We start from the raw sequence: 16,539 nt of genomic DNA on the forward strand, positions 1-16,539 counted from the left end.
GTAGACAGAAGAGGGGAGAGCCTGTATTTATCTATCTCATTTATTTTCTCTTGTCCAAGGATGTGTGCGTAACATTTGAATGAAGACAGATCAGGAGAATTGAGTGGCCCCAGGCCTGGGGCTTGGGGTCAGGCCAGAGGGGAAAAGCTAAGTTCTTATGACCAAAGCAAGCAAGCAGAGGCTGAGGTGTCACGCAGTGTCTGTGGGGAAAAGGTGATATATGTGTACTCAGTAGGAATGTGACAGCCCAGCATTCCTTCCTAGGGACTGCTGATCTGAAAGGGGACTTTGGTTCAATTGCTGGGACAACCAGTCCCTACCCAGCCTCGCCCAGAGGGCTGGCCTCTCAGAAGCTCCCACAGGAGAGGGTGAGCTCCATTTTCTCTGCACTTTCTTCCTGTGGCTGCCTTCCTATAAAGCCCTCCCTTTGGACAAGTGTGGCAAATTTAGTGCATAATTAAAAAGCAAGCAAACTTTCCCAAAGGGAACATTTACAGTTTAAGTAGACATTCATGTATAAGCAATGATTCATGCTTTGTTGTATTTCCAAAAATAGACAACATGATTTTGTTGAAAGATTTCTGGCCTCTAACATATTTTAACCAATACGTGACCACCTCTGAATTATTAAGACAGCTATGTGGCTGCTGTCCAAAAGAAAGATACTTCTGCTTCACTCAGGGATTATAGATTCACTGCTACCACGAAGTCAAAAGACACAAACTTGGGAAAATATTTGCCACACATGGGGGAAAAAATGGGAATTGCCTTGATATAGAAATAGATCGTACAAATCAATAAGAAATAGACCAATAATGCAATAGAAAAATGGCAAAGGAAATGGATGGATCACAGAAGTTAGTACAAATGGCTTTCAAATGTACAAAATGATGTGCAATTTCATTTATTAAGAAAGAAATGTAAATTCAAACAGTGAGATACTATTTTCACCTTTCAGATTTCAGAGATCAAAAGTTTGATAATGTGCTGTGTTAGTGAGGATGTAGGAAAATGGACACACTCATATATTGATGGGAATGTAAGGTGGCACAACCTCTTTGTAAGAAATTTGACAATATCAACCAAAACTGAAAATTTATATAGCCTGTTACGATCATCTATTACTGTGTAACAAACTACCCCAAAATGGTGGTTACATATTTACAATTATTTTGGTTGTAATTTTAAGGGTCAGAAATTGAAGAAAGGCCAGACTGGGCAGTTCTTCTCTGGTGCATCCTGTGTCAGCTGGGTGGCTGATGCTGGAGGATCCACTTCTAATTCATCTTTTGGGAAATTATTCTATAAACAGACTTGCAAATGTGATTAGAGCTATATAACCAAGAGTATTCATTAGTTATAGCAAAAGACTGGATTAACCTAAATGTTCATCAGTAGGGGACTGGGTTTAATAACCCAATTTATTTATGCCCATGCAATGGGTAACTATGCACCTGCTGGAAAGAATGATACAGCTCTATGTACTGATGAGCTCCAAGATATAACTTCGAATAAAAAACCAAAGTGCAGAACATTTGGAAAAGGTACCCATGGAAAGACATGTTTTTACAAGCCCTTTACAATAAGCCCCTGGGAACCATATATGTCACAGCCCAGGTGCAGGTCCGACTGTTGAGGACAGACAGAGAGAAGGAAGTCCTGTCTGGGTTCCTGCTGCTGCTCACTTCTCATCTGCCCCACTCACTTTCTAGTCCTGGTCAATCTGAAGTCCAAAGCCTGCTCTCCTAGGAAGGCGGCGTGGACATCCACATCTTGCAGTTCTTTTACTGGTCATGTGAGAATGGCTTTGGAACCAGCCATCGGTGGGGTTAATTTTGCCTCTATTGCTTATGAGCTACATGACCTTGACAAGATATTTAATCTCTCTAAGCCTCAGGTTTTTTCACTTGGAAAATGGGGTTATAATGATACCTACTTCTCAGAAATACCAGGGTTAGAAAAGATAAGTAGAGCACTTAGCACAATGCCTCGCAGCAAAGACACGGTCTTTAGTGTTCAGACCACCGCCACATCACATCACCCAAATCCAAGAGAGAGAGCAGGCATCAGAGCGAGAAACCACAGAGACTTGTGAGGTGGACGGTTGCTGTGGTGTGGTGTCATCATTCAAATTACAAGTGCCAAACCACATGGAATGGAGGCCCACGCCTTCCCAGCCATCAGCTCCTTGAGATGGGGCCTGGCCTGCAGGGGCGAGGTCTGTGGCTCTAACCCTGGCTGAGCCCAGTCACATAGAGGTCTCTTTAAAAGAACTCTCCCAGCCCTGGGAAAGAACTGAGATACTGGGCGGCATAGGCATCCGTCTGTTTATGCAGTAGAAAATATGATAAATATGTGCATGTCTCCATCCTCTCCACAGCCCCCACTCCCCAACCAACACCACTAAAGGAGACTCCAACTTTGCAGCAGTTCCTTCCCCTTCCTCTCCCCCAAGATTCTTCGGGCTTTTGTAATAAAGAGATAGGGCATGCCCATGCCCTCCAGGCAAAGACCAGGGACTCACTTGCAGTGAACAAATTGAGTTTATTGCTAGTTGCAGTGAAGAGGAACACACAGCATGAGGAACCATGGGACATCTCAGTAAGAGGGCATTGGAAAGGACCTACAGGATTTGCGCTTGTGTTAGTGATTTTGGAGACAGTTAAAGAAGCAGGACTTTCTTGGTGTTGGGTGCTGTCTGGAAGCAAGAGTAATTCTACAATCGGATATATTAATAAATCTTATCTAGAAAGAGGAAAGACTAGAACAAGGCTAAAGCTGCAATTGGTAAAGAAAAAGCAATCACTCCCATTAATCAAGACAGAAAGATGTTTTTGTGACTTAGACAATGTTCACAGTTTGTCTCTCTTCAGATATTACAGGATGATCTTGTTTTTGTCTTGATCCATCATGGTTACTGATGGCTTTGTCTGATGTTGATGTCCTGTGAAATTGTTTACGTGCAAGAGGGGAATACCAAGGCCTTGGCTATGAGTGTCAGGTCAGCTCCTAGCAACACTAAGTTCTAGCTGATGAAACCAGCCAACTTCTAGATGCCAGGGGCCACTTTTCTCCTTCTCAGAAAAGAGGAGGCCAGGAGAGAAGTGAGTGGACAGAATTTCAGTTTTCTGGGAGTTAGGCAGAGCATTTTTGTAGTGCAGGCAAGAGAAGTCAGGGGCAGGAAGGTGGAATGGGTTAACAAAAATTGCTGTCGACACTGTGTCCACTTTATGGTTTTCAAGAAATATGTTTTTTTAACAAAACATTTTAAGTATAAATTAAAAACCTTGGCAATTTTGAATTGCCTTTTTGGTTGCTGTTTTGTGTTCCCTCTATTGTGATACTGCTCTGAGACCAACCATGTGGATCAGGGTCTTAAAAGGGCAGGGTTTCAAAGCCAAGAGCTTCTGAGCCGTTGTCTGACGGCTGAATCAGGATGGTGTTTGCAGAGGGAGCAGAGCCAGAAGAGCACCAATCAGGAGGCAAGCTCAGGGGCTGAGGCCTCCAGCCACTAGAAAACCCAAGCAGGCTTCCATTGTCCCTAGAAAGCAGCAGCCTTGATCCCTGGTCTGAGTTCTGGTCCTGGTTATTACCACCAAGATACCTTTTCAGCCAAGGAAGGATGCCAAAATCGTGGACAAGGCCCTGGCCTAGGCATGCTGATTCTGTGGGAGAGTGAGGGCAGCCCACACCAACAGCAGAGAGACCTGAGAGCTGAAGGTGCTCAGCAAGGGCCCCCCTAACCCCTTCTAGGGATGGAGCATTTCTTGGCAGAGCCAGTATTCATAGGTTAAAGGTTTGGAAAGTGGAGGCAGGGGAGGCCGAGGACTAGCAGTCAGGAGAGCACAGTAGCAGATGAGTGCACAGCATTCTTTGAAGCATGGAGATCCCCAAAGGCCAGGGCCTTGAGAGCCAGACTCCAGCCTGTGAACACTATCCAGGACATAGGGGATATTCACACGTCCAGCACCCGAAGGACCAGCTGAGGGCAGGTGGAATCAATATCCAAGTCAGCAGCCCCGGTTCTGGCCCAGGTGGCTCCCAGGAGGTCCTAGACGATGCGGGGTAGTGGGAGAAATGAAAACAGATGGCAAAAACGGGAGAAAGTGCCCAAGATGGGAGTCCAAGAGCTGGACGAGTTTTAGAAATGGAGGGTCTGGAGAGTTGGTCAAGTGGTCCGTTCCCATTCGAACCGTTCTCAGAGGGACAGGGACAGAGGCACGAGCCCCTGGAGGGTCTGGTTTTTTGGCCCAGCTTAGAAGGAAAGGAGATGGCCCTCTGGAGCCTCCCCACCGACGGGGTTGTCGGGGCCCCCGGGACCCGGCCGGCGCATCACGGGTGCTGAGGACGCGCCCGGCACGGCCACGCTGGGAGCGGGCTCGCGAGCGCGGAGGTCTGCCTTCCTCCCCTTACGGTCCCGCTTCTCCGGCCCAAAGCAAGAGGCCGGTGCGCGGCGAGGAAACAAGTGTACACCCTCTGGGCTCGGGGCTAGGCCGGCGAGCGGACACTGCGAAGGGGCGGGCAGCGCCGGCTCCGCGCTCCCGCCCCCAGTGGCCGGACGTGGCGCCTCCCATGCTGCGACCGGAGCCTGGAGGTGGGGTCGGGAGCCGGAGCCCAGGGCTCTGATGTCACCGCGGGGCCGCGGGCGCCCAGGAGCGCGTCTCGGGCTGGAGCTCAGGTACACGGCGAGGTCGGGGGCCGGGCGGCGGGGGGTGGACGGCTGGGTCGCTATTCCCGGGGGGAGGCCAGGCGAGCCCCGCGGCGAGGGGGGCGTGGGCTGGGGGTAGCTGCCGGGCCGCGAGGCAGCCGTGCGTCGTTCGGGCTCGAGGCGTCCCGCTCCGCACCGAGTCCGGTCTGCGCGAGTTGAGTCGGGCCCCAGTGCGCCTGTGCTCTTGGCAGAGAGGTGGGCAGGACGCCGAGCCCTGCGTGGCCGGAGCTGCGGGGGCGTCCGTGGAGCCGAAGCACGCAGGGGGGGCTCGCTCTGAGACCCCCCCCGCTCCCGCCCCGCGGCCGCCGAGCTGCCAGCGAGTCCGGGTCCCTCCCCCCCAAGACCGCGCCGTCTCCCTGCAAGCGTCCTGAGCCCTCCTTCCCGGACGGTGAACCCGACAGGAAAGGCCGAGAAATGCGCCGGCCAGCGGCCATTCGCTCTCCCGACCTCCCCGGAGCCCCGTTCTCCGGCCGCACCGCGTGACTCTGCCGCCCCCTGCGGGCGCCGGGCCTGTGCCTCTCTCCTCCCTCGCGTGTCTCCTCTCAGAGCTTGAAGCCCCAGGTACGCGGTTCGACCACGACTGCGGCCTCCTCCCGCAGGTGCCGCCAGCATCTCGCTTAGGCTGCGCACGGGGCAGGGCTAGAGTCCCTGGAGACTCTCCATCTGGGCGGCAATGAGCGGAGAGCGGATGCGGCGCCGATAGACCGGGAGAATGGGGGACCGCTGGGGCCCAGGAGAACCGCGGAACTTCCCCAAATGTCTACCCAGCCAGACCTAGTTTGGGGTGCTGGGATTCAAGCAAGACACGGCCCATTACCCAGAAGCTCAGTCTAGCAGGAAGACTGCCACCTAGGCAGCGCCCCTACAGTGAGTTTAGTATTGAGGGAAGACCATGTGGTGGGGTTGGCCTGGACAACCTCTCCACAGATCGCTCAGATCTGAGATGGCCTTTGAAAGAGGTACGATTTAATTCCTGATCGTTGCTGATTATTTGAGGTTGTGTATTCTCCCGCGCCTCTCTGGTCGCCTTACTTGGATCTGCTCCTGATTCCTTGGTGTGATTTTACCCACTGGAAACTGTCTTCATCTATTTCCCCAACAAACTCTAACTAAAAACCTGCCTGCTCGCTTGGTCCATCCTCTCTGCTGAGGTTCAGACCCACATCCCAACTTCTTGCCAGACTTGCCACAAACACTGCAAGGCCCAGAGACCCCAGACGGAATGAGCACTGGACCCCTTGGCCAGTCCCCATTCAGGGTCCTCCTCCCTGAGAATGGCACTTCCACCTCCCAGGCCCCCAGCTCTGAACCCTGAAGTCATCTTTGTCTCCTTTTCCTCTCTTACTCTTTCATTCATGTGATAAGTATATCTTGAGTGCCCCCACCCACCCACCCAGTTCCTGGCAGAACCCCAATATGGTGGTTTTCTAGCAGGGATTCCGTGCTGTTCCCCCTGCTCTGGCAAAGCTTGGAAAAATGCCTACAGAGTTCTTTGAGCTCCAGCCTCTGGACTTCTGTTCAATGCAGGCCGTGGTTCTGCAGTCCAGCCCACAGCTGACACTAACACGGATGCTAGAGCTCCTGGGATGTGCCACCCCCAGCCACAGGGCTGGCTGGACTGCAAGAGGCTCCCTGTAGCCAGACATGTGTGAAAACTCCTTGCTCTTTGTGCTGAGGCCCCCAAAACGCACTAAAGGAGCTAGGCTCTCCTGGTACAGCAGGTTCCACAGAGGGCACAGTGTGAGCATCCTGCATGGGTATCAACCTGCTGGGGCCACCACTGCAAAAGCATCCTTGAGACAAGTTAGGGTCAATAAGAAAGTAGATAAGTACACACATTTTTATTATCTATTCAAGTTGTTTTTATTTAGTGAACTCAGAATCCTTTGTCAAGACAGTAACTCATAAAGAAGATAGAATTTTCAAGGCCTGTTTTGAGGAGACTCCTCTTTGTTTGAGCAATCACCCCTGCGTGGAGATGCAGCAAGCCAACATGGGCAGGCATGGGTGGCATAAGCCAGGGTAAACAGTGCTCCCAAGCTGAGCTCAGAAGGATAGGAAGGGAGGAGGCTAGTGTCTGGGCAGCTAGGGTGGGTTTCCTAGAGGAGGTGACTGTCTTCCCAGGGGCTGCTACTCAGAATTGCTTCTTGTCTCCCTGAAGTCCAGAGAGTGGAGACACTTTGCCACAGAGGTCCTCAAGCCTGAGTGTGAGGACCAACCTGCAGGGCTGGCCTTAATGGGCGTAGAGATGCCTCCAGGTGGGTGATGTCAAGATGTTCTAGTCTCAGGTCAGCTGAGAGCCCATCCTGGGAAAGTTGCAGGTACTGCTTCTCCCTTTTAGCAAACACCATGTCCTCCCACCACTAACCTCTCTCCTTGCCCTGACCAGCAATCTATAGCATCTGGGTCCTCAGGGAGGGGGTGGAGGGTGACCCTGAGTTCTAAATAGTCTCTGGAAGCTCAGCTGAGTCTGCGTTTCCAGTTCCCACTGCCAGCTGCGGGCCACCTCTGCACTCCCCACCAAGCAGCTCTTGGAAAGCAAGCCAACCCTGCCCCCCAACAAAGTCCCCATAGCCCATAGGGAGCCCCAGGTTCCCAAGACTCAAATCTACTCTTACACCTGACTCAGGTACACACATTCAGCTCCTCCCCTCGCTCCCCTCCTGGCACTGGGGAGGTATTGATTTCTGGCCGGTCGTGATCCAAGCTGTGTTTGCCTCTCTTTTAGTTCCTAATAATGCATGAGTAACCTGGTCAGGGTCCATGGTGGCAACTGCCTCAGCCATTCTGTCCCCTTCCCCAGAAAAGACTAATAAGGAGAGAAGAGTGGGCAGAAGCAAAAGAGCCCTCTTCCTTCTCCACCAAAGCCACCCCCATCTTACTCCCTGCAAGCCTGCTCCTTCCCCTGCCATTCAACAGATATTTCTTTCACATCCACTACATGCTGGCCACTGAGGGTACAACGATGAATACGTGCAGGGCCTGTCCTCAGGAAGCTCAGGGGTGGGGATGGGAAGAGGGAATCACCAGCAAACCAACAATTACAATGCAGGGTGATGAGTGCTGTGATGGGGGAAGCTCAGGACACTGTAGGGATCCCCAAAGGTCAGCTGAGCCCTACAGGAGGAGTCAGAGTAGCAGGACAAAGAGCGGGGGTGAGCCTGTCATTCCTGGACAAAAGGCAGAATCTCCGAAGCAGGGACCATATTGTTCTGGAATCTGCCAGGACTTTGACTGTTTCCCACAGTGGAGTCTGGGCTTTTTTGGAGGCTTCAGGCCGCTGCGGGGTGGGGGTAAATGGGCTTTCAGCAGGGTTTGCTTCTAGGAAATCGATTCTGGCTGCAGTGAGCTTGGAGGCAGGCCCAGATTTCAGGCAGGGCGCTGCCTCTTACCAGGTATGTGCTCCTGGGCACAACATTTCCCGTCAGAACGTCAGTGTCTTCATCTGTAAATTGCAGACGGCAGTGGCTGAGGACCAAGTATTTATATAAAGCACTTGGAACATAACTGGCACAGAGGGAGGAAGGCTGTGAAGCTGCCCCTGCCACCTAACCTGGGTCTTCCCCTGTCTTTTCTTGGCTCCCCTGTGATCTCAGAACGTTCTCCACCATTGTTTATAAGGGAAAGATCACACAGAGAAGCGAACAAAGCAGCCAGGAAGCAGCCTGGGTGGGACAGGGTTGGGAGGGAAGGAGCACGGGTACATTCTCAGCGCTCCAGGAGGTGGCAGAGTAGAAGCTGGGGCTGCCGGCCAGGAGAGCCTCAGCGGGGAATAGGCTACCTGCCAATTCTGTCCCCTGAGCTAAGCCCTCAAACTCCAGAGTTGCTCCCCCGGGGGGCTGGTCTTACTGCCCATGCCATTACTGGCTCGGGATGAAATGCCAGCACTAAGGATCCTGTGACCAGGGAGGGGATGTGTAAGCACCTGGCTGTCCGTGTTAGAGGGGCTCCCAGGCTGTCCTAACCCTTCCCCCGAGCTCCTCACCCACCACGTCCTCAATGTTCTTCCAGGCCCCACGGAGCTAGCCAGCCCCAGCACTCCTCCGCGCGGCCATGGAGGCCCTGGGGCCTGGGGGCGACCGCGCCTCCCCGGCCTCGTCCACTCGCAGCCTGGACCTGCGGCGGCTGTCCGCGCGCGCCGACTCGGCCTACAGCTCTTTCTCCGCGGCCTCGGGCGGTCCGGAGCCACACACGCCGTCGCCTGGGACTGACCTTCCCTACCTAGACTGGGACTACGTGCGCGTGGTGTGGGGCGGCCCCGCCCCCCCGCCGCCCTCAGCCGGCCCTCGCACGTCCTCGCAGTCCCGGCCTGCGGCCGCCGCACGCAGTGGGCCGCGTCCTCCGGAGGTCCAGGGGACCCCAGGGCCGCTCAGCCGGCAGGCCACCCCGCTGCTGTACGCGCTGGCGGCCGAGGCGGAGGCCGCGGCCCGAGCCGCCGAGCCGCCCAGCCCACCGGCCTCGCGGGCCGCCTACCGCCAGCGGCTGCAGGGCGCGCAGCGGCGAGTGCTTCGGGAGACGTCCTTTCAGCGCAAGGAGCTCCGCATGAGCCTGCCCGCCCGCCTGCGCCCCGCGGCCCCCGCGCGGCCCCCCGCGGCGCACCTGCGCTCCGCCTCGCTCAGCCACCCGGCCAAGGAAGTGGAGCAGGCGCCCTCCGCAGCTCCCGCGCCAGGAACCGCCGGTCGGGGGCGCCTCGCCAACCAGCAGCGGACGTGGTGCTTCTCCGAGCCAGGGAAGCTGGATCGCGTGGGTCGGGGCGGTGGGTTGGCTGGGGAATGCTCCGGCGAGACCTGCTCCAGCTCTGGGCTCTCCAGACCTGAGCCCCAGGTATTGCAGTGTCAGGCCCTGGCAGAGTTCGAAGGTCACCAGATCAACTGGCCGCCTGAGACCCAGCCCAGAGGCATAGAGGACCCAGAACCCCCGTCCCTGAAGTTGGGCAATGCCTCCAGGCCTGCCAGTCTGAGTCGGAGCACTTCAGGTGAAGCCTTGGCTCCCCGAGGAGGTCCAGGAGAGGTCATGCCCATTGTCCAGGTATGGAAGATAGGGCCTGCAGGCTTGGGGTGGGGGGCATCTGGGAGACTGAAAACTTGTGCCATATTTCATCCATCTGTTTGCCTTTCCAGGCAGTTCCCCAAGGAGCAGAAACCCCCAGACCATTGTTTCAGACCAAACTTTCCAGGTGAAAGACATGGACTACTCTGGGGACTGAGTTGGGGGGAAGCAGCTTTCATAGCTCCTGCCCAAGAAAGGAGTCTCCCACCTACCCCAAGTTTAAGCATTGTGACTCTGTCTTTTGCAAACCACATCCCCTACTGCCCACCCCCCAACCCCCCACTGCCCAAGAGGTTCCTTCCTGGTCACTGTGGTCAGTGTGGGGTCCCTGCCTTCAGGTTCCTGACTCAGAAAGAAGCTGCAGTGGTGTGTCCTGCAGAGGGCCCCCAGAGCTGTCCCGCTGACTGTGAGCAGAGGCTCCCAGAGACCTGCCTGGTATCCACCCGGCTCCCATCCCTGCCTGATGATGACGTTTTCCTGGAAGAAGCCCCGTTGGTCAGAATGAGATCACCTACAGACTCTCATGCCCCCGCAGAGCTCCCAACCAGGTGAATTCCCTCTTGCTTCTAAGTAGAGTGAGATATCCCCTTCCCACATGAATCTACAAAATGCTGGAGGGGCATAGAACCCTCTGCCAGCTGGAGCCTGGGAGCCCAGGTGGTCGGGAAGGGGGCAAGGGCGACCACTTGTCTTTGGCCAGAGCTTTTTCTGATTCAGTGTCTCGTCTACTTCCAGTGTCCATGCCTCTGACCAGCAGTATGGAGCTGGCTTGGGCAAAAGGGCTGACCAGGCTACAATTCCCCGAGAGCACCCCCTCCATGAGTGCCCAGAGGCTGCAGGGGCAGATGACTGCTGGCAGGGGGTAAACGGTTCTGCGGATGTCTCCAGGCCCACATGCTGTTGCCACCCTGGGACTGCAAATGGTGACATCCCAACCTTTGACCCCACTGGACCGCTGACCACTGACCCCTCTGCAGCTGCAGAGAGTGACTCCCTCAAACCTCTCCCAGTTGATGCCCTGGGACCTCCAGGCAAGGATACCCCTGGGCCTCTAGACCACAATGCCCTGGCTTGGGGTACTGGCCAGCCTGGTTCCAGGCCAACATGGCCCAGTCCACGCCTTGAGGAGCTGGTTCAGGAGCTGGCGAGACTGGATCCCTCTCTGAGTGACACTCTCACCTCCTATCCCAGCCCAGAGCCACCCGTGGGCCTGCTGGATGGGCTGATTCCTTTAGCCGAGGTCTGGGCTGCAATGAGGCCAGCCTTTGGGGAGGCTGGAAAGGATACTGCTGGTACTTCTGAGCCAGGGTGAGTGAGGGGCACCAAGGACTCAGGGGATTCTAAGCCCCTGCAGTCTGGGGCCAAATAACCCAGGGAGCTCTGGCTTTGTCCTCAGGTCTTGTCTATTTAGCTCCACCCAGCTCCTGCCAACTTCTCAGGAGGAGACAAAACCTGAAAGCCTTACCACTCACCCTGTGCCTGACCAGCCATGTGGCCATGGTCTCCCTGAGCCAAATAACAGCATCCAAGCCAAGAAAGTGAGTGTAGAGAGGCTGGGGGAATTTGGTTGGGGCAAGTGCCAGAGTCTGGGCTGAGAAGTCAGGGGACTGGCCCAAGACTTAAGTACTCACACCTTCCCTGCAGGTGGAGCTGGCCGACCTCCTCCAAAAGATGCTGCGGGACCTGCAGGCTGAGCAGGAGCAGCTGCAGAGGGCCGCCCAGGCTTGGGTCAGGCGCGGGGCTGCCCTGGAGGCCGCGGTAGGCCAGGCGTGTGCACCCCGCGATCTAGAGCGGTTCAGCCGGTTCATGGCCGATCTGGAGCGTGTGCTTGGCCTCCTGCTGCTGCTGGGCAGTCGCCTGACCCGTGTGCGCCACGCGCTGGCCCGGGTGGGTGCAGACAGCGACCCTGAGGAGCAGGTAACCGGGATTCTGGCTGGGGAGAGCTAGACGGTGAGGGGCCTGGCACCTCCGGCTGGAACCGGCTGGAACCGTCCGGGAACGGAGGCACCCTCCCCCGGCTCATGGCCCCTCTCCCTGCGCTTCCAGGCCTCTCTGCTGCAGCGACTCGGGCTCCTGCAGCGACAGCAGGAGGATGCCAAGGAGCTGAAGGAGCACGTGGCGCGGCGCGAGCGGGCCCTGCGCGAGGTGCTGGTGCAGGCGCTGCCCGCCGAGGAGCTGCGCGCCTACTGCTCCCTGCTGGCCGGGAAGGCCGCCGTCCTGGCGCAGCAGCGCAGCCTGGATGAGCGTGTCCGGCTCCTTCAGGACCAACTGGACGCCATCAGGAGCGACCTTGGCCATCATCCCCCACCTCCCAAGCCGGCCTGTCCCGCAGGGACCCGTCCTCCCAATAAACCGCCCTTCCCCCCTCCCCTCATCTAGTTACTGGGGTGGGGGGTGGGGAGCACCGACCCTGCCTCTCACCCACATAACTGGGGGTGATGCTAGTATTCCGTGCTTTTCCCTGGAGGTGAGGAAGACCCAGCCGGGCCCTCCCAGGATACTTCTTCCAAATGTTCTCATGTGGTCTTACCCAAGTCTTGTGGATTACTTGGTAATTTGTGGATTTAAAACACTGCAGTATTCCCCCTTTTTGTGATGAGAGAGGGGCTCATCAGGGTTGATTGGATGGAGAGGAGACAAGTCAGAGGACCACTTCAACTTAAGATGCCAAACAGCCTCTTTTTTTCCTCTCAATAAAAATTGATGTGAGAAGTGTGTGTGTCACCTGGAGCATAGCTTGGGGGACGGATCTTGTTTGTAAACCACAGATACCAACCCTGCCTGACTAGAGCAGAAGAGGGATTTGGTGCAGGATGCTAGTCAGGTCTGGGAATCACTAGGAAGACTAGAGACACAGGTTTGAAAAGAGGAAGGCCCAGGGGGATGCTGGGCCCTCAGTTCCGCTGCCACGAGTAATCCCTACCTGTTCTGGTGACTGCATCACTACCACGAAAGCCTAGGCTCGACTGGCTGAGCCCACGTCTCCTTTGCTGATTTTTACTTGGGCGCCCAGCCTCAGTAGTGGAAGTGGGGGTACTGCCTCCCTTCAAGACTCAAGGGGTAGGGAATTTCCCCAAATGGAAGATGGGTTCAGATACTTTGCTGCCTAAAACCCTGATAAATGTCCAGTACAGTTGGACATTAGGGGATATTCATTTCAAGACCCAGAAAGAACTTTCTTCCTCTTCCAATTATGTTGTCAAAACTGAGTTTATCCAGCTCTCCTTTAGAGACCCCTACTGGGTCAGCCAGGCTTAAGGAGGGCAGTTGGGGGTGGGAGCTGAAGGTGAGGCATGGGGGACCTGGAGACCTACCATGTAGGGGCTGAGGACCCGGAGAGGCAGCTCTGCTTGTGTGCTAGAGACACTGATCTGGGGCTGGGCTGGGGTGGCGGGAAACATAGGTCACGCACTCCCCTCTATTTGTGCATCAGCCCTGAGTACACAGAATCAATGCGAGCTTCTTAAATATACATATGGAAATCTGCTTTAATATTTGTAGCTGCAAATGCCAGAGACAGAACATTGTTCATGCAAACATTCAGTGTATTTTTGAAAGTTGGGCACATTAAAAGGCTTGTGTATGTGTATTTAAAGCCAGCTGACCCCAAAGTGAGAAATCTCTGCTTCTGGGCTTGTTTTCTGATGCATATTGTTACTAAGTGCAATTGGTTGAGAATTTTAAATGGTTGTATTCATACCAAAAGCATTAGTTTTAACAGTCGCGCTATTGAACACAGAACAATGCTCACATTGTGCCTTTTTATAAAAAACATATGGGGCCCCTGCTGAGGCAGTTGCGGGTTCTAACATTATGCTTTGCTTCTCTCCTTTGAACACTGTAGGCAGGGCCTTGGCTCCAAGATCCTCAGCCTAGCCTGGCAGCTCCCTTCGAGACACATTCTGGACGGAATCTACTGATTTCTGCCTTTTGGCCTCTACGTTCCCCCTTGCATTCTCCCATTGTGATATTCTTAGAAACACACGTAGTATCCTCCATTAGGCCAGTGGAAATCGTGTACCTATTTCAGACAAAGCACTCCCAGCCCGGGATGGGCATGCGGAGCAGAGTCTGCCCTTGTCCCGTTAAACTGCTCTTTGGTTCTGTGCTGTTTTTCCATGGGGAAACATGAGGCTTCTGTGCTTGTACCTACCTACAGGGAGAGCCCCCCAAAAAGGCCACACCTCCTGCACCCGTCCTTCCACCTAGCGTCTGTCTCCTTCCTGCCCCAGTTTATCTCCCCTCCACACCGTTATTCCTTAAGAGGGGAAGAATGAGCTCACCATAGGTGTTCGGTATTGACACCACAGACCGAGACTTTTGTGGGGAACCAGAAGCCCGGTAAATTCCACCCTCCAGGACACTGCCAGCAGAGGGCACTGTTCTCCTTATGATGAAAGCTTCTGTCTCCACGTTACCACCCGCAGCCTCCCCAGCTGCCAGGCCCTGCGGGCTAGACACTGGGACTTTGCCTTGCCCTGCTGAACGGTGTCCCTGCTGGGCCTGAAGGCTAGGGCTGAGCCTTTTTGCTTCTGTCGGAAAAAAATTTTGGTCAGCCAGCCATGGGAAGGCTGGCTCGCTTTCCTTTGACACTAGGCCTTGGTTGTAAAGTTGTTGGTTAATGAGAAGTGAGGAGGAGGGAAGCCGGGGGTGTTGATCTCGAGTATCAGTATCAAAAAGAGCCTTACTTAGTTCCCCAGGAGGGAAAAGAGCGTTTCATGGTTCTCTGTTGGGGTTTCTGCCCCCAGCTCGTTAAGCCGCCTGCGCCCCCGCCTGCTCATTCCGCCCCCGGCCCCACAGCCTGCGGCGATGCTCCCTGGCGCCAGGGAGGGCAGGCTTCGGCTGAGCTTGTTGCTGGGCAACAGGCAGTCCCGCGGCCGCCTCCCCCGCGCGCCTCATCCCGCCCCCGCGGCTCCTCTTAATATGGATTTAATTAGTGTACTTTTTACCCTCACACTGTAAATTGGAAACGGAATAGGGAAGCGATGTTCCGCGGTGCCGCAAACCAGCGCGCAATCTGTCTTGAACAGCCTGCTCGGCACACCACGTACCTCCCGAGCGGATGGCATAAACCTCAGGGATCCTCCCAGGAACAAATCGCGGGGCTGTTCATGTAAATCAGGAATTTAAGAGGAAGTTTAGGTCTAACGTGGTTGAGGACCGCAGAGACAGGAGGTGACGGGATTGTGGAGGCGGGGGGGGGGGGGGGGGGGGGAGGGGGCAGGGCGCGGGTGGCGTGTAGGGCGGCAATTGCTATAAAGCAATCTTCTCAACGACCCTGTAGTGTTACCGTCACAGGCTGGTCACAGTTTAGACACTCACGATGGGAGTTTACCTGTTATCTTTGAAATTTAAATCAGCACCAACTTCCCATTAGGAGGGCTTTTTTTTTTCCTCTCTGCAGAAGCGGTCTGGACACCCCACCCCACCCTATCGCCCGTGTTTCTCTGTCTTCCTTCTTTCCTCTTGCCTGCAGTAACACCTGAGGTCACCTCTGCCTCACAGGTTCAAGTCCAGAGGTGTGGCAGTTCTGGAAGGGTGAAGCCAGGACAGAAGTTCTGCAGGCAAAAAGCTATCTGGAGAGGAATAGAGTCTATTTATGAAACCATTTTAAAAGGTCTAATAATTTCTTCCAGGAAAAGGCCAAAAAAGGGAGAGAATATGAGTACTGGGTGGGCCCAGCTTTATAACTGTGTGTTGAGGGATGATTTCAGTGTAGCTAGCTCAGTGAAAGCTGTTTAGGTCTGGAAGTGGGGGGTAGGGATGCTAGAGGAATGTACATTAAGACAGACATTGTTATATCTATTTTAACAAAAGTGACATCACATACAGAATATGGGATAACCTCCCTTTTGTGGGAATACATTTTTCCTAGCAGAGTCAATTGTTATTTATGTATACAAATACTAACATGGTAAAAGGATGGTGATTGTGTTAAAGCAAAGCTGCCGATCAGATCTATTTGTTTTTGGAATGCAGCCAGATACCCTTGCGGGACCAATTTGACACCCCTGGTAATATTTCAAGATGTATTACAGTTCACAAAGAGCTCCACTTACTCATTGCCTATGCTCCTCCCTCCCCATAGCCTGTAGGATAGGTACTGCCAGTCTTATGTCCCACAGAGGAGAGAGATGGAGCTGGGAGAATTGGGTGACTTGCCTAAGGTCACTAAATGAGTAAAAGGCTAAGGTGAGACCACCTTGCTTTTCTGCAGCAGGACACTGTAATGGAAGACAGCACCGGGATGCCATCCCCACTCTCACAGCTACTAGCTATGAGGCCTGGACAAGTTACCTGCAATTTCTCTAGGCTTCAGTTTCCTCACTTTAAAATCAAGATACTAACAGTACATATCTTATAAGGTTGTGGTTAATACCTGGCACTCAGTAAACACAGGTCATACATGCATTACCCATAACCTGGTCTCCATTAGGTGAGTGAGACATACTCAAGAACAACCTCCAACCTACTCTAAAGAAAATGTAAAACTTTATTAAAAAGCTTGCTCTGGATATGACTCATACATATCTACATCAACAATTAACTTCTCCCCCATTAAAAGGAGTGCTTTTCTTTCCTGAGACAATTCTAACCAGCTAAATTGCCTTCACCTATAAACAACTATATTTTTTTGGTCAGTTGTTGGAAATACCCTTCCACAGGTGTACCTCCTGCTAGGCAACTTATGGTTCTTAAAAACTTTCATATGCATATCAAACTACAATTTCCAACTGACTTACCTTATAGTTTTAGAAAGTGTTGGTCTGCAAGGAAAAAAG

At 54.0% G+C, this 16,539-nt stretch overlaps 1 protein-coding gene across 4 annotated transcripts; it reads left to right on the forward strand.

Annotated features, from left to right (window-relative positions):
- Nucleotides 1–4,544: 4,544 nt before the first annotated feature.
- On the forward strand, nt 4,545–12,469 carry SHROOM1 (shroom family member 1). 4 transcript variants are annotated; one of them, XM_070571071.1, is made up of 9 exons: nt 4,573–4,678; nt 5,110–5,269; nt 8,720–9,736; nt 9,829–9,884; nt 10,096–10,305; nt 10,493–11,065; nt 11,154–11,295; nt 11,402–11,674; nt 11,804–12,469. In XM_070571071.1, the coding sequence occupies exons 3-9, from the start codon at nt 8,762–8,764 to the stop codon at nt 12,134–12,136; spliced, it is 2,562 nt and encodes an 853-aa protein (XP_070427172.1). In that variant the 5' UTR covers nt 4,573–4,678; nt 5,110–5,269; nt 8,720–8,761; the 3' UTR covers nt 12,137–12,469. The 4 variants fall into 4 exon arrangements, with proteins under 4 accessions (XP_070427170.1, XP_070427173.1, XP_070427172.1 ...); XM_070571070.1 differs by having other exon boundaries at nt 4,633–4,678; nt 4,900–5,269; XM_070571069.1 differs by lacking the exon at nt 5,110–5,269 and having other exon boundaries at nt 4,545–4,678.
- The last annotated feature ends 4,070 nt before the right edge of the window (nt 12,470–16,539 follow it).

Source organism: Equus przewalskii, chromosome 13 (genome assembly GCF_037783145.1).
Source record: "Equus przewalskii isolate Varuska chromosome 13, EquPr2, whole genome shotgun sequence".
Taxonomy (NCBI): Eukaryota; Metazoa; Chordata; class Mammalia; order Perissodactyla; family Equidae; genus Equus; species Equus przewalskii.